Source organism: Pogona vitticeps, chromosome 1 (genome assembly GCF_051106095.1).
Source record: "Pogona vitticeps strain Pit_001003342236 chromosome 1, PviZW2.1, whole genome shotgun sequence".
In the NCBI taxonomy this organism is placed as follows: domain Eukaryota; kingdom Metazoa; phylum Chordata; class Lepidosauria; order Squamata; family Agamidae; genus Pogona; species Pogona vitticeps.
The window spans coordinates 256,377,752-256,397,306 of record NC_135783.1 but is presented as its reverse complement, the minus strand read 5'-3'; the positions used below and the strand labels follow the sequence as shown (position 1 = coordinate 256,397,306).

Genomic DNA, 19,555 nt, shown 5'->3' with positions numbered 1-19,555 from the left:
CTCCACCCATTCTCACCTGGCATCAGGGTTCACTGGTCGAGTGCAAAGGTGTTTGTATGTGTGTTGTGCTTGTACAACATCAACACACCCAAAGGCCAGGTATGGGGTGAGGCAGCTGGGGTGGAAAAGAGCTGGAAAGGTGCAAGCACCTCGGCATGATTGTTCATTGACAGCAAGGAATGGAATGAAATGCCAGAATGCACAACTCAGGAGTGAGGGGAAGAGACTGGGAAGAACACTCCCAGTAGTGTACCTAGCAGCAGCAGCAGCAGCCTGAGACCTTCTCACTTCCCATTTGTGCTGTAGGTAAAGCCACACAGGACCTGAACCCTAAAAGGAATAATGGCAGCCATTGCATCTACTGACTGACAAAAACTGTTTTCTTTCCTCCACCTCTGGGTTCATCAGATTTACCTGGATTCTGGGTAGTAGAGACAGGGGACCCCAGTGGACAGCGTGTGTGAATCCACTCTGGCTTTGACTATGAATTTTACCAGAGAGATCAAAGCTGTTGATTCTGTTTGGGGACTGGAGCTCCGTGATTTGAGTAGCTCTTGTAAACTGCCAAATACAATTGGAGGTAGATTCATCTCCCCCCTGAAATTAGAGTCACCACTTGCCACTGATTCTGGGCCTCTGCCCCCAGTGTGTGTGTGTGTGTGTGTGTGTGTGTGTGTGTGTGTGTGTGTGTGTGTGTGTGTGTGTGTGTGTGTGTGTGTGTGTGTGTGTGTGTGATATAAACACACACACATACACACACATATTTATTTATTTATATTTATTTGTTTAGTTATTTACTTATTTATTTGTTTGTTTGTTTATTTGTTTATTTGTTTAGTTATTTATTTATTCTGTGGATTCTTATTCTTCACTTCACCAATTATGTCTACCACATTTGACAGGACAGCAAAACTCTATATTCCATAAGATTTCAAGGCTAGCTATAAATAAATAAATAAATAAATAAATAAATAAATAAATAAATAAATAAATAAATAAATAAATAAATAAATAAATAAATAAATAAATAAATAAATAAATAAATAAATTTCCTTGATCAGCTGGGCCAGCAGCAATTCTAGCCCTTCTCCTTGCCTGCCAACCCCACTTCTGTGACATCGTAAAGGCCCAGCAGCTGTGACACCATTTACCCTTCTCCCCGCCCAGAGGTTATAGCCCTGAAATCTTAGGGAATATAGAGTGTTGCTGTCCTGCCAAAAGTGGTAGACATATTTGGTGAAGTGAAGAATAAGAATCCACCGACTGGATAGATGGCAGTGCCAAATGCACAGTGACAGCCAGAAAGGCACAGAAAAAGCTCTGGGTTTGGACACTAAAGCATCTTAGGATGCTGGCTGCTGATGTAGAGACAGGGAAATCTGCCTCTCTCTATGGTGGAGTGTTTATGTCCCCATCTACACTGAACCTGTATAATTGCAAAGAAACACAAACATCACAAATTGTCAAGGAACCTTCAGAGGATACCAAATCTGGGTAAGCCTCAAGAGCCTGGAATGTCTAACTGCTCAGAGAAGAGACAGCTGAGCATAACAGTGAGACAAACTTCACTTCTGGGTTCATTCTATTCTCCTTTGAATTTACTTACATGGAATTTTGTTAAGAAGACTATCAATGAAATTTGGCTGGGCTGTGGTTGAAATAGGGGTTGCTGTGCTGTTACTGAGGCTGCTTGGGGCCTCTGTGGTTGTCCCGTTCGCCATGGCTCCAGGAAGGTGTGCTGGAAAAACGAAAGGTGAGAATTATTTACACGAGTTTTATACTCTTCAGACCTCACCCAAGCGACCTGTAGTTTATGATAAGGGCTGGCTTCAAATTACATCTCAGAATCTATTTTCAGTAAGAAGACCAAACCTTTTAAATGGCGACGTAGTCATAGATAACAAACTCTTCCGAGCACCTGCGAAGAGCAGGAGTGCAATGCCAATAGCGGGGAAATAATCACATGTGGCGAAGTCTCTGCTACCGGACCTCCCAAATGGCCTTCCCCCAATCCCAAGTGTGTATCTCTCGGTGGTACAAGCCATTTTGCAGGAGGTGGAAGTCTTTGCAAGTTTGGGATTTTGTGTGTGCACGTGTGTGCAAGCATGTACGAATCTGAGTGAAAAAACATTTTATAAGGACCTTTGAAACACTGACAGAACAGGCAAGATGGATGTGACTTTGTCAGAGAAAATGCCACACTCCCTTCTCTTCTCTTCTCTTCTCACTATTGGTTGCCAATTTTTAAAATAAGTTTTGATCCATTTTTTTTAATGTGGAGCCTATACCCCTCCCTCCAAAGGTGCCTGCAGGAATTTTTCTTGGGCAGGGGCAAAGCAGCGAAGCAGTATGTTCGCATAAGGCATATGCATAGTGCATGATGCCACTGCAACACATTGAATCTGGTCTGTGTACTTCAAGATACTAAAGGTATTTAGACGGCGGGAGAAGAAAGCATTCCTTCCCTCCCACACCTGTGCCTCTCCAGAAACCCACTCACAACAGCCCTGCCAAATCAGAGTGGCAGATGCCTCATTTATTTATCTTTGCTCCCACCTCATTATCATTCATGCTGAATGTTAGCATGCCTGTATCTAATCAAGAAATGCAGCTGGAAATGGTAGCACATGTTTTCATTAATAGAGAGGGACTCTTCATCATGTAGTAGATTTAAAGCCTTTGTAAACACAGCAAGTGAGCATTGCTTGTTAAACATTAGTTATTATAATTGACTAGTAGTTTTTCAAATCATTGTGTACCTCAGTGAAGAAGCAAGAAACTACCCTCCTCTCCCCCTCATTCAATTCTTGTAACCATGTTTGTGTTTATTATGGTTGCAGAGCTCTTGCCATGATCAACTGAAACCCAGTCTCTACAGTGTCCTGACCATGGGAGCCACCATAAAAGCAGGGTTCAGGACTACCATCGTGAAATGAAATGTGCAAAAAGTGTTTGCTCTTATTCAGGTCTGTAACTAAAGCAGGACAACCAAGGCTTTGCACCCAAGGATCAAAATTTAGATGATGCTGAAATCTAAAGTTGGTAAGTGTCAGGAAAATAAGTGGCACTACTCCTGGCCGTGTTCACTTTCCTTTAATTTGAGCATAAACTTGCTCTTCCTTTTGGTGCCATACACCACATTCTGCTCCCCCCCTTTTTTTTTGGAGGGAGGTTCATGCCAGCACCTCAGGACAGAGTGCATGGGAGAAATTGTTGCTTGCTCCCAATGTTAACATTGCTAGTGACAGCTCTCCACTTATTTGTTTCTTATTTTTATATCTTGCCCTTCCTTTAAGAAGCTAAAGGCAACATATATGACCCTCTTCTCCCTTTTTTTAATCCTCAGAAGAACTCTGTGAATTAGGTTTGACATGCAAAGGGCTGCCATGCCGCTAAGCACATGAGAATATGAGGAGGTGGGAGGGGGTTAAGGAAGCACCCCCACTTCCAGCTCCAGTTTCATCCCTGTGTGGAAGGAGTAAACAAGATTTGTCTTCAGACCACCTCAACCCTTCCATTACTACCTTTTGGGAATGACACATCTCTCCCCATCCTTCCCTGATGAAATGTTTCAGGTTCTGATCAGGGCACTCTTGTCCTGTGCTCCTTCTGGAGTGGAAAGAATGAGTTTCCTATCACACCAAAGAAAGTCCACAATTTCATTTTTTTGTCCATTTTTTAAAAGGAAACTCATTCTGTTATTTACTGTTTTGGATTAATAGCAAACTGTTATCATTACCATTACCGGATCAGCAGAAGTAACTACGTCTGTTATTTGCTACTAACACGTTACTGTTACAGCTATTGGGAACATGTATGTTTACTTGGTCCTTCAAATGGCCAATTATTTTTATTGTACATTGAAAATACTGCAATAAACATGCCATAAGGCAAAGTTTTCTTGACATTTTCGTTTTAGGAAGTACATCCCCTCCTCCCACATGCAATCCTCCCGGAGATGGGGTGGGATGCATGGAATTCTATACACTGGCTTCTGTGCTTTCATTTAGTGTGCAAATTGAATTGTCATAACAAAATGTGCTTCCACAAAACATCCACTTGCTATTTTCCCAATTAGATCCAACAGAATGAGCATCAGGAATTAAAAATTATATTCATAGTAGATTAGGCACCAGGTTGGCTAGAATAAGTACAAGAGGTCACCTTAAATGAAGCTTCCATATCAGAGGCATTATACTTCTGACTACCAGATACTGTACTTTGAATAACCATTGGGATAGGGCCTTGCTTGTGGCTCCTCCTAATGGACTTGAATTTGACCCAACTCCGGGAGGCAGTGGAAGACAGGAGGGCCTGGCATGCTCTGGTCCATGGGATCATGAAGAGTCGGACACAACTTAATGACTAAACAACAATGGACTACTACCTACTGCCTGCCAGTCATAAATACTAGTGATTGGTGTGGAATATGTTTTTATAGGCCATGTTATTCCGTGCATCCCAAGGATGACTTTGAAAACTCAACCCTAACAACCAGCTGCATCTTGGTCTTTTATGTGAGAAAACCATGTTGGACTTAACAGATGGCACTGGCTGTCTGGCAACTCCCCTGAACTATGTGACCTTGTTGGCCCATACATTAGCAGTCCAGTCCAGTGCTTGCCTAAGTCACAGCTCCTCAGTACACTCTAGTATACATACACTCTCTTGTTCTCGCTCTCTTTCTCTTTCTCTTTCTTGTGTGCATGTCTTTTCTTGAGCATACATGCTCTCACTTGTGTGTGCTCTCTTGCACATGTTAGTGCACTATATGTTTTGGGTGCATTCTCTTTTGCAGACGTGATGTCTGGCAATACACTCTTTCTCTCTCTGCCCTCATTCACCGTTTGATTCTGCAGTGGTTGCTTCACAGAAATTTAGAACAAGTGACTAGAGAGATGGGGAGGAGAAGAATGCCTCTTTCAGGATAGAGTGTGATTAGGGGTGGAAGTCTGGGAATCCTAAAGCAACAAAGAATTCACCCCAAGGAAACACTTCTGTGTTTGATTTTTCATTTTTGGGCCATATCTTACTCCAGTCTTGTTTTTCCTCTTACTCAGAACCTAGATGAAAGCAAGTTGATTCCTTTAAAAAAAGCAACTGATCATAAGTGTTGTTGTTTAGTCGTGTTCGACTCTTCGTGACCCCATGGACCAGAGCACACCAGGCCCTCCTGTCTTCCACTGCCTCCCAGAGTTGGGTCAAATTCATGTTGGCAGCTTCAATGACACTGTAGAACCATGTTATCCACTATCGTTCCCTTCTCTTCTTGCCTTCACATTTTCCCAACTTCAGGGTCTTTTCCAGGGAGTCTTCTCTTCTCCTGAGATGGCCAAAGTATTCAACAGGCACACACAGTGTTAAGTAGACAGAAAATGCAAATATTGTCTAGAAATAGATGATCAAATATATACTTGTTTGGACTACTGTTACTGCTGAAAATATAACAAGTGTGGGCAAAGTCCAGTTCAGAGGCTACATGTGGCCCTTAGGGCACTTTTGTAGATCCACCTACCTATAATTATTTTAAAAAATGCAAAATATGGTAGATTTACCCCCAAGGAGCAGCAGTCTGGACATCAGTGGCTGGAGAGAGCATTCAAAGCTCCCTAACCCCAAAAGTTAAAAAAAAAAGTAAGTGCTGACCCAGGAACTTTCTTTTTATTGTATTTTTAGCCAACTGAAAAGAGCCATTTCTGGGCTCCGTGTGGATCTGAAGGGGTCTGAAGGCATAAATTTGACATCCTGGACCTCCTGAGCCCCACCATCAATCTATCTATATCAAAACTAAATTATAATCTGCAGTTATAGTTAAAACCAGGTAATCACAGGACAATCTGTCCATCTTTAAGGACATAAACACTGTGGCATGTGGGCCCAAGGCTTGGATTGTTATTTTTAGAAGGAACACAGTGCATGATTAGTCACTTTGGGGGTGGCTTGCTTAATGCTACCATTGCTACTGCTCTTGTGTGCTATCAACACATTGTGACCTGCCTGCCAGATGGTGTGGAGTATAAATCTAATAAATAAATAAATTAATTGTGTCAGCCAGTACCCTATAACAGGGGTCCCCAATCATTTTAACACCGCGGACCAGCTGGGGAAGGTGGGGCACCCCCTCGCACTCATGTGCATGCACTCTCTCTATCTCTCGCACAGGTGTGTGCACATATGCGAAGGAGCGGGAGGGTGCTCGTGCGGGTGCTTGCTCACTCGTGCGTGTGCGCAAATGGCAGTGCAGTGCTCGTGCAGGTGCACGGGCACTGGTGTGCATACACAAACGGGTATGTGTGCCTGCGGGGGGGGGGGGGGGTAGGAGGTCTGTTTCTGCAGCTCGGTCCAGCTCAGGCCAAGGACCATCACTGGGCCTTGGACCGGGGATTGGAGACCTCTGCTCTATAAAATACAGAGGAATCTGTTTGGTTCCCTCTTTTTGCTAATTCCTATATTCCACATTGCCAATATTGCCCCCCCCCCGTATCCTCAAAAGGCACAACAACAAAAATATTATCTTGCCATTTAGGACCCTTAGAAGAATATTCTCTAAAAAATTCTTACAGTATATGACTTCTAACATGTCCTTAACTTGTTCTTAACAAGCACCTTTTGAAAGTTACTAGAAATCATTGTCCATATTTTTTTTTATAAATAGGGACTTGATAACTAGTTCTTACATTGGTTTTAAAGGTTAACTTAGTTATAATCTTGTTGCCAAAAAGTAACTGGTTACAGTTAACCATATTACTTGTAACTAGTTACTTCCAAGCTCTGCATAGGACAATTAAAACACTGATCCTGTAGTGATGTAGTTAAACACTAACACTGCAACTATACCCTGGGTTATGCCTATCTGTGATACAGACAAAGATGAGGCTGTGGCATAACAGGGGCTGCTATGGGTAGAGGTGTTTTGTGTGCATCCGATATGTGTTCCACATCATGTGAATGCCAGTGGTGGATAAATTAATTAAGACTAGCATATCCTTTGTGACCAACTAACAAATCTCATGAGATTCTCCAGTGAAATTCGCCTTGGAACCTCAAGATTTCTCTTTCAGACAGTCTGATGAATCCCAACACACTTGCAAATAAGTATATTCGATCTTAAATGTAGAAATATATGCTGATCTTAGATTAAGTCCACACAAGACAGGAGGATTGTGTTGTATGAGAGAGATCTCAAAAAGAAGCAGCAGTTCCCAACTACAGATATTTAGTTATCAAAGTCACCTCACTCCTCAGCATATTAGACAGTTGTTTTCTTTTGCTTTTTCAGAGAGTGACATTTTGGACTAAGCCATGAAACAATGAACAAGCGCACAAAGATTGTGGGGAAGAACTAACACATTGCCAAACAGGAACAATGTCAGCTTGAACTTTCTTGCTTGATTAGAACGAAGGGCAAGGGTATTCCATGAAAAGAAAAAGTTACATCATCAGGGTACACTGCTTTTTCTATTTTACTTTTTAAAAGGATAAATCATAAGACATCAAAAGTGCCATGTAATACCTTCTATGACAATGAATGGACATAAAAAGGCAGTCCAAGTATTGATTCTCTGTGGAAGCAAGATCACTTACTTTAGTTTATCTTCATCATGTTCTCGCAGAAAGGCTCTTCCCCATGGTAAGCAATTCCTCTGCCCTGAATGGAGCACGTCATGGCTAAGCCTGTTGACCCTCAGACCAGCATGCTGAACTCAGTCCCCAGTGGCAAAAATCAGCTGCCTCTTTTTTTGCGTAAAGCAGGCACTAAACCGGAAATTCTTCTTTGTGAGCAGAGAAACCAGACCGATGAGAATGGCTCTGGCTGGCCCCTCCTCAATAGTTAAGCTATGTACTTTTACACAGAAAAAACACACACACAACGCTATGTGGGCACTCCCACTGATATGTTAATTTTTATCACAGAACTGGGATAAAGCTAACGGGCTACAGAAACACAGTCCAGAAATTCAGTGGGCATTAATGGGCATCTTGTATCTTTGGGCCAGTTGGTGTCAGTGATGCAGTGGACTTGCTGGAGGGACAAAATTATTTTAGTTTTATTTCTGGATGGTGAGGAGCCATGCTAGACACAAAAACAACGGAGTCTTTTGGCACTTCAAATACAAGCAAATTATATTTGCTATAAGCTTTCGTAGGTTTACATCTGACAAAACAAGCTGCAGCGCACAGACATATATTCCAGATAAAACGGGTGGATTTTCATAGTACTATAAGACATTTTTGTTTAAGGTTTTAAATTATATTGATTTACGTTGGGTTTTCCCCCCAGATATGTCAAATATACTTTTTGTTTATTGAAAATGAAGTAGTTGTGAGATCTCAAAGTCCAGCTCCATTTTCAGAGGATTCTTAAAATTGGACCCAAATAGGGAAAGAGGTGGACCACCCATTCGGCTAGGCTGGAGAGGAGAAGAACCTTTCCCCTTGATGTGGATTTGATTTTAATAATAATCCCACCCCCATTATCAGATGAAATTTTATTTATTTATTTATTTATTTATTTATTTATTTATTTATTTATTTATTTGATTTATATCCCGCCTATCTGGTCTTGCGACCACTCTTTCATCAACTATATCATACTGGCTTTTACATTAGATACACAGGGCTGATTAATCCTAGAAAGAAAGACCAGTTTGTCCCAAGATTTCAGAACCATTTAAGAACATGATTGAACAGGAAGAGCTGAGCTGGGTCCAACCAAAATCTCATCTAGTTCAGCCTTGGGTCTCCTACAGTCATTCACCAATCACCTATGAGAAAGCCGCAATAGTTAATAGTCTCCCCCCACCCCCATAGCTCATGGATTCCCATATATATTATGTTATGTGCCATAGCATATGATAATGACCCTCATCTCTTTATGGTTTTTTTGTTCCATCCATATGCATCCTTATTACATTGCATCTGAGACAATGACCAAAATCTTGTTGCATCACTTCATGAGCTTAACTTGACATTACGCCCATGGCAGCTACAATAGTGCCAAGGTGGCACAAAGCACTTCTTCCAATGTACTGCTCAACAGTCACAATCAAATTGTGCAATTCCTTGTTGCCTTGGAGTAACACCTGTCAAATTTATGCTGGTGTAATATTAGATTATGCCTGCACAAACAGGATTTCAGCCACTGTCAGGTAACATATAAGGCATTTGACCTTAACTGAGTTGGCTTTGAGGTATGTAAGTCATTATTTGATGTTGCATTCACTGGCTGAGAAATATACGTGTATATCCATCCTAACATGTGACTACAGGCAAGGTTACTTTCTGGCAAAATAAATACATACATCACAAGATATTGGGCATACTGGCTGAAATTCTGTTGATTGCTGTAATAAGTAGTAACTAGAGTATCCCCATTGAATCAATGGGGATTTGGTTAGTCAACTCCTCTACAGGTTCCATTGCTTCAACAAGCCTACTCTAATTGCAAGAACTAGATGTCTGGCTAATTTACCACACTAAGCAACGGAATGCTAGTTAATACAGTGGACCCTCGACTTACAGATGGCTCAACTTACAGACTTTTCGAGTTACAGACTTCTCTGGCTGCAAAATTTAGATTCGACTTGCAGCCGGAAAATCGACCTACAGACCAGAAAAAAAACCAAAATGGAACAAAAATAGAATAAAAACTGCCAGTTGTGGGATTAATCAGTTTTCAATGCATTGTAGGTCAATGGAGATTCGACCTACAGACTTTTCGACTTACAGCCACCGTTCCAATACGGATTAATTCCTTAAGTACAGGGTCCACTGTACATTCCCTCACTAAATCGGTCAACTGGTGGAATGGCTTAGGGCCCATTTCCACTACTGGAATAAACCAGTAGAGGAACCGTTTTTTGTTTGTGTGTTTTGTTGTTGTTGTTGTTGTTGTTGTTGTTGTTGTTGTTGTTGTTGTTTTGGATTCAGGGTAAAGTCACATGGACTTTAGCCTGAATCCAAAACTTTTGTGGCAATGCTTGTATCCTCACCCTACCACTCTTGCTACTGCCACTCCTATCGCTGCCTCAGGCTCCCCACTGCCACCACCATATCCAACTCCTATCAGGTGGGTCCAGTGGGAAGAATGGAAGGGGAGAGAGAGGAGGACAAGAAGGCATGGGGACCGATGCCTAAGGGGTGGGCAGGTAGGCGAACAAGGGGTGGGAGTGGGCAAGAGGGTGAGGGAGGGGGAATGGGGACAGGATGCGTGGAAAGGGCCACAACATTTCAAAAGAAAAAGTAGTAATGATAAAAAAATAGTGTACCCTCCCCCTGCCACCTACCCCTTCCCAGCCCCCAACCAGTGCTCTGGCACCCTTGGCAGGCTGGCCAGTGGGACCAGCTTTTATCCTCACCCTGGCTGCCTGGGGTGGAAGAAGGAGGGCAGGTTGTCCATGTTGGGACCGTCTGTTCCCCTCTGTCTGCCTCCCTGCCTTCTCCTCCCCCTCTTCTCACTGCTCCTTGCCCGGCTGTGAGGGGTAGGGGACAGGACACCATGGCCTGGCCTCTGGCCCCTTTTCCAGTGCTCATTTGCAATAGGAGTATGGCACTGTACCTTGCAGGAAAAAGAGGTCCTCATGGAGATTGATGCCTGCCAGCCTGGCCTTGCCTCGCTGGACTCTCCCCCCCCCCAAGATCCCTGGTACATGGGCTCTGCTGGGCAGCTGGCCAGTCGGCTCCCACCATGCACAGCCATGCCTTTCTCTGGTCCCTCTATGAGATGCCCTTTCAGCCGCTCTGGGCAGCATCAGGAGGTGGAGGTGACCACCTGCCCAGTCAGGGGAAGCCACTGCTACCAACATGGCTGACTCCCAGCATGGTCTTCACTGCCCTCCATGACTGCTGGCCATTCACACGCCAAGGAGCACACCCGCCACCTCTTCCTCTCACTCAGCCAGGCAAGCTGCTCTCCTGGCCGCCAGCCTGGGCTGCCCTTGACACCTTCTCCCCTCTGTCCAAACATTTGGGAGCCATATACGCCCTCCCCTTTGGTGTTGGGTGCTTTTGGGGAGAAACAGGTGTTAGAAATATTTTAAATGTAAAAATATAAATAAATTATACATGGTTTCTTTGAAGACATCAGGTGATTGCTGCAATCATAAAAGTCTGAGCTAACAGTCAGTGGGTTGGGGGGGGCAATACTTGCCTTGCCCCGGATAATAACACAACCCATGCTACTCCACTGGTGACTAGTGCAGGCAGGAAACATAGTCAGACAGCAATCTTGTTTATTATTGATGGGAGGTCTGTTAGTCAGTGGAATATGAGATGCTGAAAGCCAGGTCAAAGAAGACCAGGAATAGAAGTTGTTCTCAGCACCAAAGTGCTGTTTTGGAAGCTCCTGTTGTCTGGTTGCAGTGTGGTGACTCCTTTCTTATAGCTAAAACTACTTGGTAGCTGGAATGTCTCTAAAAAGGCTGACTCCGTCTCAGCTGTACTTTGAATTGCTGGAGTTCTCAGGCACTGTGAGGGGGTTATTCCCCATCTGCAAAGCCATGCTCTGCCTCCTGTGATACTGGGTGGAGACTGCTAGCTGAGGCCTCCAGCTTATCACTGGAACCCTCCAGCTGGGCCATATCTCTGCCAGATAGGACATGGCACTGATGCACATTACAGTGGGTTGGGCCATCCATGGCCTTTGATTCGGTGTGCTGAAGACTGAAACCTACTTGAGCAAGTCCTGATGCCTTCCACTGAAAATTACATTTCTGAGCTAAACCCAAAAAAACAACTTTGTTCAAAGAAATCCTTTAGTATTTAATTCTTAGCAACACTATTACCTTCAGGAGAGATATATGAGGTGACAGTCTGATTCACAGAACAGAATCAATGACTGGGGTGAGGGGTAACTATAATCTGTAAACGGATTAGGAGGGTCAGGGATTATGTGAAGCTTGAATCCTAATATTTGCATAGGTGTTATTAAGCAAAACCCCACTGGAACAGATCCACTTTGACATAGTAACATAACTTGGAAAAACAAGGATTTATAGCACCCTAAAACATTTCTCTTACATAGTATATATGCATTTACATTCACTGAGTAATTGTTTTTATTCACTCCATTTTATTTACTCCATTCTGTAACAAGGAACTAATCAGCACTAAAGAAACAATAAGTGTTTCCTTATGGTTGACAGGTTTATTAAGGTTACAATGTGTAGGGGTGTTCCATCCCCTCAAGAGCAGGTTTGCCCTGTTTCTATTTGGCACTGAACCTGGTGTGTAATACAAATGGTATTTCAGTTAAAAGGGCCCTTTTTTGAGAAGTAGCAAAAGCAGGACAAATAAAACATGAAAAGTCTGAGAGCAGCAGAGGAGAACATTTCAGAGAAATATGCTCCTGCCTCATTCTTTTAACAAAACTGGAGGAGCCACTCACCAAAGACATTTCCAAATACACTTCTCTTTTGAAATGCACAGCTCTGAACAGCACAGATTCAATTAATCATATTTTTTAAATAGATCAATGTTCACTAAATACTGTTCCTCTGGCCACCCAGAACCCCTTGAATTTCAACACTGAAGGTGTCAAAGTGTTATGCTCGTCCCCAGACACAACGTCTGTAATGCGGCCTCTAGATCAAGAGCAACTCCACTCCATCTCTTCTTCTTTGCATAATTTTGTGAATTTTAGATTTTTATACATATGTGTAGACACAAAACTATGTGTATAGATACATGCCTCGGGGTCTACACAATGATAAATAAAATGATCACTTTGTTGCAGCCATGCAGCACCCTTATTCACTGCCTGTTTGGATTGTGTAAGTTTCTCCTCCCATTTGGTAAAATAAGGAGGATCCACAGCTCCTGTCTACCACCCTGTTTTCACCTCCCCACTTTAGACCTTTGACATGCATCCGGAAAACGACAGCCTACATTATTGAAATCTGTTACCTCTCTCTCTCTCTCTCTCTCTCTCTTCTTTTCATTGTTTAGTCCAGTTTTGCCAAAGAAATGGTTCTGATTACGAAGGCTCTTTCCTAATCTGTAGCACAATCCTCTATGTACTTTCTTACCCAATAGTAACTTCCTCTCCGTTCAACAACTGTAATCTGGGAAGTGGTGGTGTTAGGACCATAGCATTAACAGCTGCTCCTTGGGCACCAACTGAATAACTAGTTGGATGCCATTGCTATTTTGACTTAACCATTCATTTCTTTGGAATTTGCAGGAAATATACACAGGGTGAAAGGTGAGTACAACCTTTAGTCAACAGTCTAACTGCCGTCACCAATGAGCCAAAAAATTTACTGGTGTGGCCAGAATTTTATCCTCCTGGCCAGTTGCCAGAAAAATAGTGTAAACATTGCAATCCATGTTTCCTTATTTCCATTTCAATATTTTTGAAAACTTTTTCCTTTAAAAAAGAGAGAGAGAGAGAGAGAGAGAGAGAGAGAGAGAACACTACCAGATTATTTTCCTCTGAAAGTATTCTTTTGTTAAATTCAGTCCTTAGTTCCCATTCAAGGCACTTGCACTCCATGCATGCTAAGAGGCTGCTGACACCCTTGATCGTTTGAAAAGGAAAGCTAACAGGCAGGCTTTAAAATCTTTAAATAAAAAAGCAGAGGAACGAACAGGAACACAAGGATAGACTGTTAAAGAAGGAATCAATGTAAACAAAAAAATGTTATACAGTAGCTGCATTTTATAAGAACATGGGGCTTGATTTATGCGGTTTCGGGCTCAACTGTATTTATAATAGTAGCATTTTATAGTGCATGAAAGAAAAAGGCTGCTTGAAAATTATAAACCCTTTCCGCCAGTGGAATGAAAGGCGCTTCTAGTAAGCTTATGACAGAAGAATATTATCGCCTGTTCCAAAATGAAAGGATAGCCTATGATCTCTCTAAAATGTAATTTTATGGCTGTCGCTATTTGCACCTCAGCTGCGCATCCCACACCCATCGTTACTAATAATAACACCCATCACCACAAGACTGAAACTTTTCTCCTCAAGAAGCGGTATTTAGAGCAGCTTGTCAGCGCAAAGCAGTCTGGGAAGGAGAGTCCGACTTGGCCTTGTCTTCGCCAGCGGAGAGGCAAACTCCTAGCCCTGTTGACTACAAATCCCAGAAGGCTGGGCGGCACCTCTACCATTGCCGGAAAAACAAAACGGGAGGCATCATCATTTTAAAAAACGGAGTGCTTTGGATGTCCCTGCTGATACAAGCTGCATCTCGGAGGAGTAAAAAAAAAAAAGCAGTGGTGAGTTTGGAGTTACTTTTGAAGTTGTGTTTACTGTTAATGTGTTTACTGTCGTGTTAATTAATAGTAAAGAAGCCGCACCTTCGCTGCTCATGGTGCATCTCGCGTTTTGAGAAACATTAAGGGAACGGTGCAACTTGGACTAAGCAACGGTTTATTTGCACCTTCCCGTTGCTTAGACCTTAAAAGGAGATCCGGGCTCCCGGCAGGAATCGAGCCAATCCCTTGGAGGTGGCGATGCTCTCTGGGATCTTGACACTCTCCTCGCCCGGTGTCGCCAGACTAAAGAGAACGGGAGTCGGTGGTTACCGGCATGCAGTGAAATTCCGGTACCCAGCCGCTGCCCTCTAATTTTATGCTTGGAGCACAGGTCTGGCTCGCTCGCACTGTCGGCTTCTACCCGGGGCGTAGCAGGATTTAAAACCGATTTGCAATCCTCATGTTGCTTTTTTACCCTATCTCTGCTTTCCGCAGTATGCAAACTTTTCCATACTTATTTTATAAATAAACTTTCGCTCCCCTGTAGAATGATGATGATAGTGATGAGAACTACAAGGCAGGAAGGGACCGTATGGATCACTGAACCCAGCCCTTATCAGAGATGTGTAACGGGAAACTGAACTCCCAATCTCTGGGTGTGCAGGCGAATTACCTAAAAACCACTGAGCTACCTAATATGTAACTGACTGTGCACGGGCAATATTAATATTTTCCCTGTGGCTCATCTGACGCGGAGCTCAGATCGGAACGCCAGCCAGAAGTGGGGACAAGAAGCCTGGATTTTGAAATGCTTCCTTTCAGAGACCAGTTGTTTGTCTCTTTTCCTTTGTACCAAGGTGGAATTCAGGCAGGAGGAGCTTCTTGACTCAGCGTTAGCGTTGGTTCTTCAACAAACAAACACAGTACAGAAGATAGTTTTTAAAGATTTTCAGCAGTTTTTACAGTGTTTTTCAAAGATCTGGTTTGGAAGACTGCTGATTTCCAAAGGAAAGTGGGAATAGAGAGAGTTTTGACTGAGGAGGGCTATTAGGAGCTTTCCAAGGGACTGTTAATCTACTAAAAACAATTCCCTAAAGCACAGAGAAATGTGGTTTTGTTAAAAACCCAGTAAGATGTGCATTCCATTTGATACAAAAATGTGCAGGAGGTTTTTTTTTGTTTTGTTTTGTTTTTTTGTCAGGGAAGCCAGGAATTTTTTAAAACAAAGTTGCAGACGTTTAATAGTTAAGAAATTAGGAAGTAGAATTCACAATGGTGGCTTTGGCTGTAGTCAGTTTTTCAACCTTCCCTTACAGAGAAGCCATTTTTTAAAAAAAAGCAGAACTGATTCAGCCCAGCAGCAATAGGCTAAAAATTATTTTTCACATCCTCCTTCCGTCTGCTCTGCAGAGAAAGTGATACTGGCAGGAAACATTTCTGTGCAAATAGTCAGGCTTGATTAGATTGTTCTAATCAAGTCTGACCATCCCCTAGCATCCCATGCTAGCTTGCTCTCTGCTGCTAGTGTAGCTGTGTCCTCAGGTGTTAAGTCTCATTAATAAGTAAATCTTCCCTTCTGGTAAGTAGGTTAAATGGAAGATAAAAACCCATCTCTAAAAGTGTCATCCTAAACTTATTTGTAGTTGTAAAGTGTAAAAGTTTCACTAAATTCAGATGGACTTAGTAAATGTGCATAGAGGATCAGTTAATAGCTTAATAATGACCATCACATACTACCAGCAACTTCTCGGCCATTTTCAAAGATGACTCCATCTCCAGAAGGCTAATCTGGAGGTAATCAGAATATAGGCTGCCTCTGTCTCTTTCATAGAAGTCATAGTGATGACGGTGCATACAACAAATTAGCACTCCATCAGATGTTAGACAGACGGGAGGCTGCTGATGAAAAGGATCACATTATGAGAATGCAAGAACATTTGCACAGTATCCTGGTCATTCACATTATTTTATTGATTGATTGATTGATTGATTGATTGATTGATTGATTGTATTTATACCCTGCCTATTATGGTTTTGAAAGACCATAATCTTTCGTGGGCAGTGGCATACTTTATCAGCTGCATTGTCCTACCTATGTGATACAACATGAGGCTGATGAGTTCAGTTTTTTTTTTTTTTAAAGAGATAAAAATAAAACCTGTAGATTGCAAACTTTAAAAAGTTACCACTTCTTGTCGGGACAAGCAAAAGCAAGTAGCTATTTTGAAATGAAGTGATGGAACCCCTTTGAAGAGCAGACATGCCAGCACATGATGCAAAGGAGGCATTCAGTTCGAGGATTATGGGCAGATTAATAGCTGAGTATTCATTTATTTCCATCTTGTTGGAAATAGAATCGCTCACCTTTTGCTAAGTGGCATGACTAGGTTTCTCCACTTGATCAGTAGTGTATCAATCCCAAATGTTATATGTATAAATCTATGAAAAGTTCAATTAATGCTGCTGGTTAGAAAAGTTTTGCTCATGCCCTCCCCGGGGAAATCTGCCTGGCATCCTCATCAGCAGCCTTTAAGCACCACACCAAGACCTACCTTTTCCAGCAACTACTTGCCCCTTAATTTTTATCTTTATTTGTTCGTTTTGCTGTAGAAGTGTTATTGTCAACCCGTTACCTCCAATATTTTAACATGTTTACATTGTTTCAGTTGATTTTTATGTTTATAGGGTAACAGTTGTGAATTTGATTGTTTTTGTTTTATTTGTCAACTACTCCCAGGAAATTATGAGTTGGGCAATTGAAATATATTTGAAATAATGAAATAAGTAAATTTCCAGATCTTCTATATTTATTATATATAGTAAAATATTTATATTTATATAAATTTGTATTTCAAAATATAATTGAAATTATGAACTAGCTAAATTACCAGGTCTGCTCTATTTACTAAATTTACTAAATTTATATCCCATTCTGCCAAAAAAAATGGCTGGTGATAAAGACAAAAATCCAATTAAAACATAAAAGCAAATTTAAAACACATAAATAAAAATAAATCATCAGCACTCAAACTGTAAAAAATTCTTCAAGAGCGATTCAGATTAAATGTCAAAGACCTGTCTGAATTATATATATGTGTGTGTGTATGTGTATGTGTATACACACACACACACAAACATATATATAATTCAGACAGGTCATATATACACATACACACACATATAATATAATATAATATAATATAATATAATATAATATAATATAATATAATATAATATAATATAATATAATATAATATAATATAATATAGGGAAAGCAACTGGTCCTGATGCCATTCTTCCAGACTTACTGAAATGTGAAACAGACTGGTGGACTTCATTACTTGCTCCCCTCTTTACTGCTATAGACAGTGCAGGGTTTATATCCAAATTTTGGACCAACTCAATTATTGCCCCCATATATAAAAAGGAGACCTTCATGTTCCAGAAAAATTTGGACTAATTAGCCTGCTATCAGTAATTGGAAAACTTTATGCAAAACATCTATTAAACAAACATTCTTCCTGGATTAACAACCAGGCTGTTCTTGGCCCTGAGCAAGCTAGCTTCAGGAAAGGAAAGGCCACTGCAGATAACTGCCTTATACTTTCATACCTCATTAACAAGGAGGTAAAAGGGGGGGGGGTCAAAATTGTATGTACCCTTTCTTAATCTAAAGGGAGCCTTTGACTCTGTAGACAGAGTCCTTAGGAGATAAACTCCAAAATATGGGCATAGATAAAAGACTTCAGTCTCTCATAAAAAAGTGTACACTCTGACACTACCTGTCAAGTTAGATCTTCTTGGAAGGGTGAATTAACCAGTTTCCAACTAACAAAGGGTGAAGCAAGGATGCATCTTTGCTCTCTCCTTGTTCAACCTTTTTATGAATGATCTAGTTCCTTATTTAGTGAATGTGGATGGTCACCCTCCCAAATTACGGGTATATTCTGTTTCGCTACTCCTTTATGTGGATGATGCCATTATTATCTCATGCATCTGTCCTGGTCTGAAATATTTGATTAATAGATATTTATTTTATTTATTTATTTATTTATTGGACTTATATAGCGCCCCATAGCGCTACAAGCACTCTCCAGGCGGTTTACAATTTTTAATTATACAGGCTATATTTGGACAAAAACAAAATGCGATTGAATTATAGCAAGTCTAAAATATTAGTTTTTGCTAAGTCCTGGAAATTACAGTGGAAACTAAATGGTAACAATATCAGACATGTCAAACAGTACAAATATTTAGGTATTATTTTTCACTATAAACATTCCTGAGTTTCTCACTACAGATCAGTTTTAAACACAGCCAGGCTTTCTGTGCTGTCTGTACTTTGATTTTATTACAACACCGGCAACCGATATGTCCCGGCAGCCCTATAAGTTTTTAAATCTAAAATTACCTCACAAATTCTATATGGCATCCCAATTTGGCAAAATGCCATGGATCGCTCAATTGAAGAGCTATAATCCCACTTCTTACTTAAGGTATTAGGCCTACCGAGGCATGTTCCCTACTCAGTACTCTGTCTTGAGACCAGACTATCCACACTGGAAATGATAGCACAGCTGAGAACTTTTTCATTCTGACTAAAATGTTTATAACTCTGACCAAAACAGCTTATTATATCAGCTTCTGCAAGATTCTGAGCCTCCTTTTGGGTCTACTTTTTTAAAAATTGAAATTGATTGGCCTAGACGTTGGCTCTTTAGATTCACTAAGTCTAGAGCTAGCATTTCAAACTGTTAAGAGATTAATTATGGACAGTGAGTTTCAGCAGTTATGGAGCGCAGATGATAAGTCTTGTTTTCCGTTGTCTCACAACATCCCCTTTAAAATGGGACAACCAGCTGCTTTCCTCATGCTGTTTAAATGTCCACAAAACCACAGGCCCTTTTTTCTGGCCAGATGTAAAGTCATGCCTGGTGCGATATCATATGGTAGGTAGGGTATAATGGAACCCCTTATCTTGAAAGATATTGCCCATGTGAGCAGGGTGCTTGGGAAACCCTCACTCACATGCTCTTGCGTTGTCTGTTTCATCAGGACTGTCACAAAAAGTATGTCACCTCCATATTATTAGAGCTGGAAGGGAAATCCGATCAGGACAAGGTCTGTTTTATGTTATCACTGGAGGTGGTCAACATTATGGAACAAGTAGCTGTTTTTCTTGGGTCAGTTGTTAGAAAGCGAAGCCCTGACCTAAAATGGATGTATTTGTTTCACACTCTCTGTGAATCCAGAAATCTAACAAACTTGCTTGACTATGTTTATTTTATATGCCAATAAAGGTTGTTTTATATATATAGCATAAACATGTTAAAATATTAGGAGGTTAAGTGTTGGCAGT

General features: G+C 41.3%; 2 protein-coding genes across 4 annotated transcripts in view; one reads left to right on the top strand and one right to left on the bottom strand.

Annotated features, from left to right (window-relative positions):
- Positions 1–15,801, bottom strand: part of SYT8 (synaptotagmin 8) — a 32,941-nt gene extending 17,140 nt beyond the window's left edge. Inside the window, exons 1-2 of one of the 2 annotated variants that reach the window (XM_072985658.2) lie at positions 14,299–15,801; positions 1,607–1,738 (exon numbers count right to left, since the gene is read on the bottom strand). In XM_072985658.2, the coding sequence (XP_072841759.2) occupies positions 1,607–1,738; positions 14,299–14,311 (145 nt within the window). In that variant the 5' untranslated portion in view covers positions 14,312–15,801. Of the gene's footprint in view, positions 1–1,606; positions 1,739–7,584; positions 9,756–14,298 lie in introns of those variants that run through there. The other variant, XM_020788791.3, reaches the window with a different exon arrangement.
- LOC110076563 (cytosolic 5'-nucleotidase 1A) overlaps positions 12,463–19,555 on the top strand; it is a 33,203-nt gene continuing 26,110 nt past the window's right edge. For both annotated transcript variants that reach the window (XM_072985660.2, XM_020788817.3), the window contains exon 1: positions 12,463–14,217. The gene's annotated coding sequence lies outside the window, so the exon portion shown is untranslated. The remainder of the gene's footprint in view (positions 14,218–19,555) is intronic.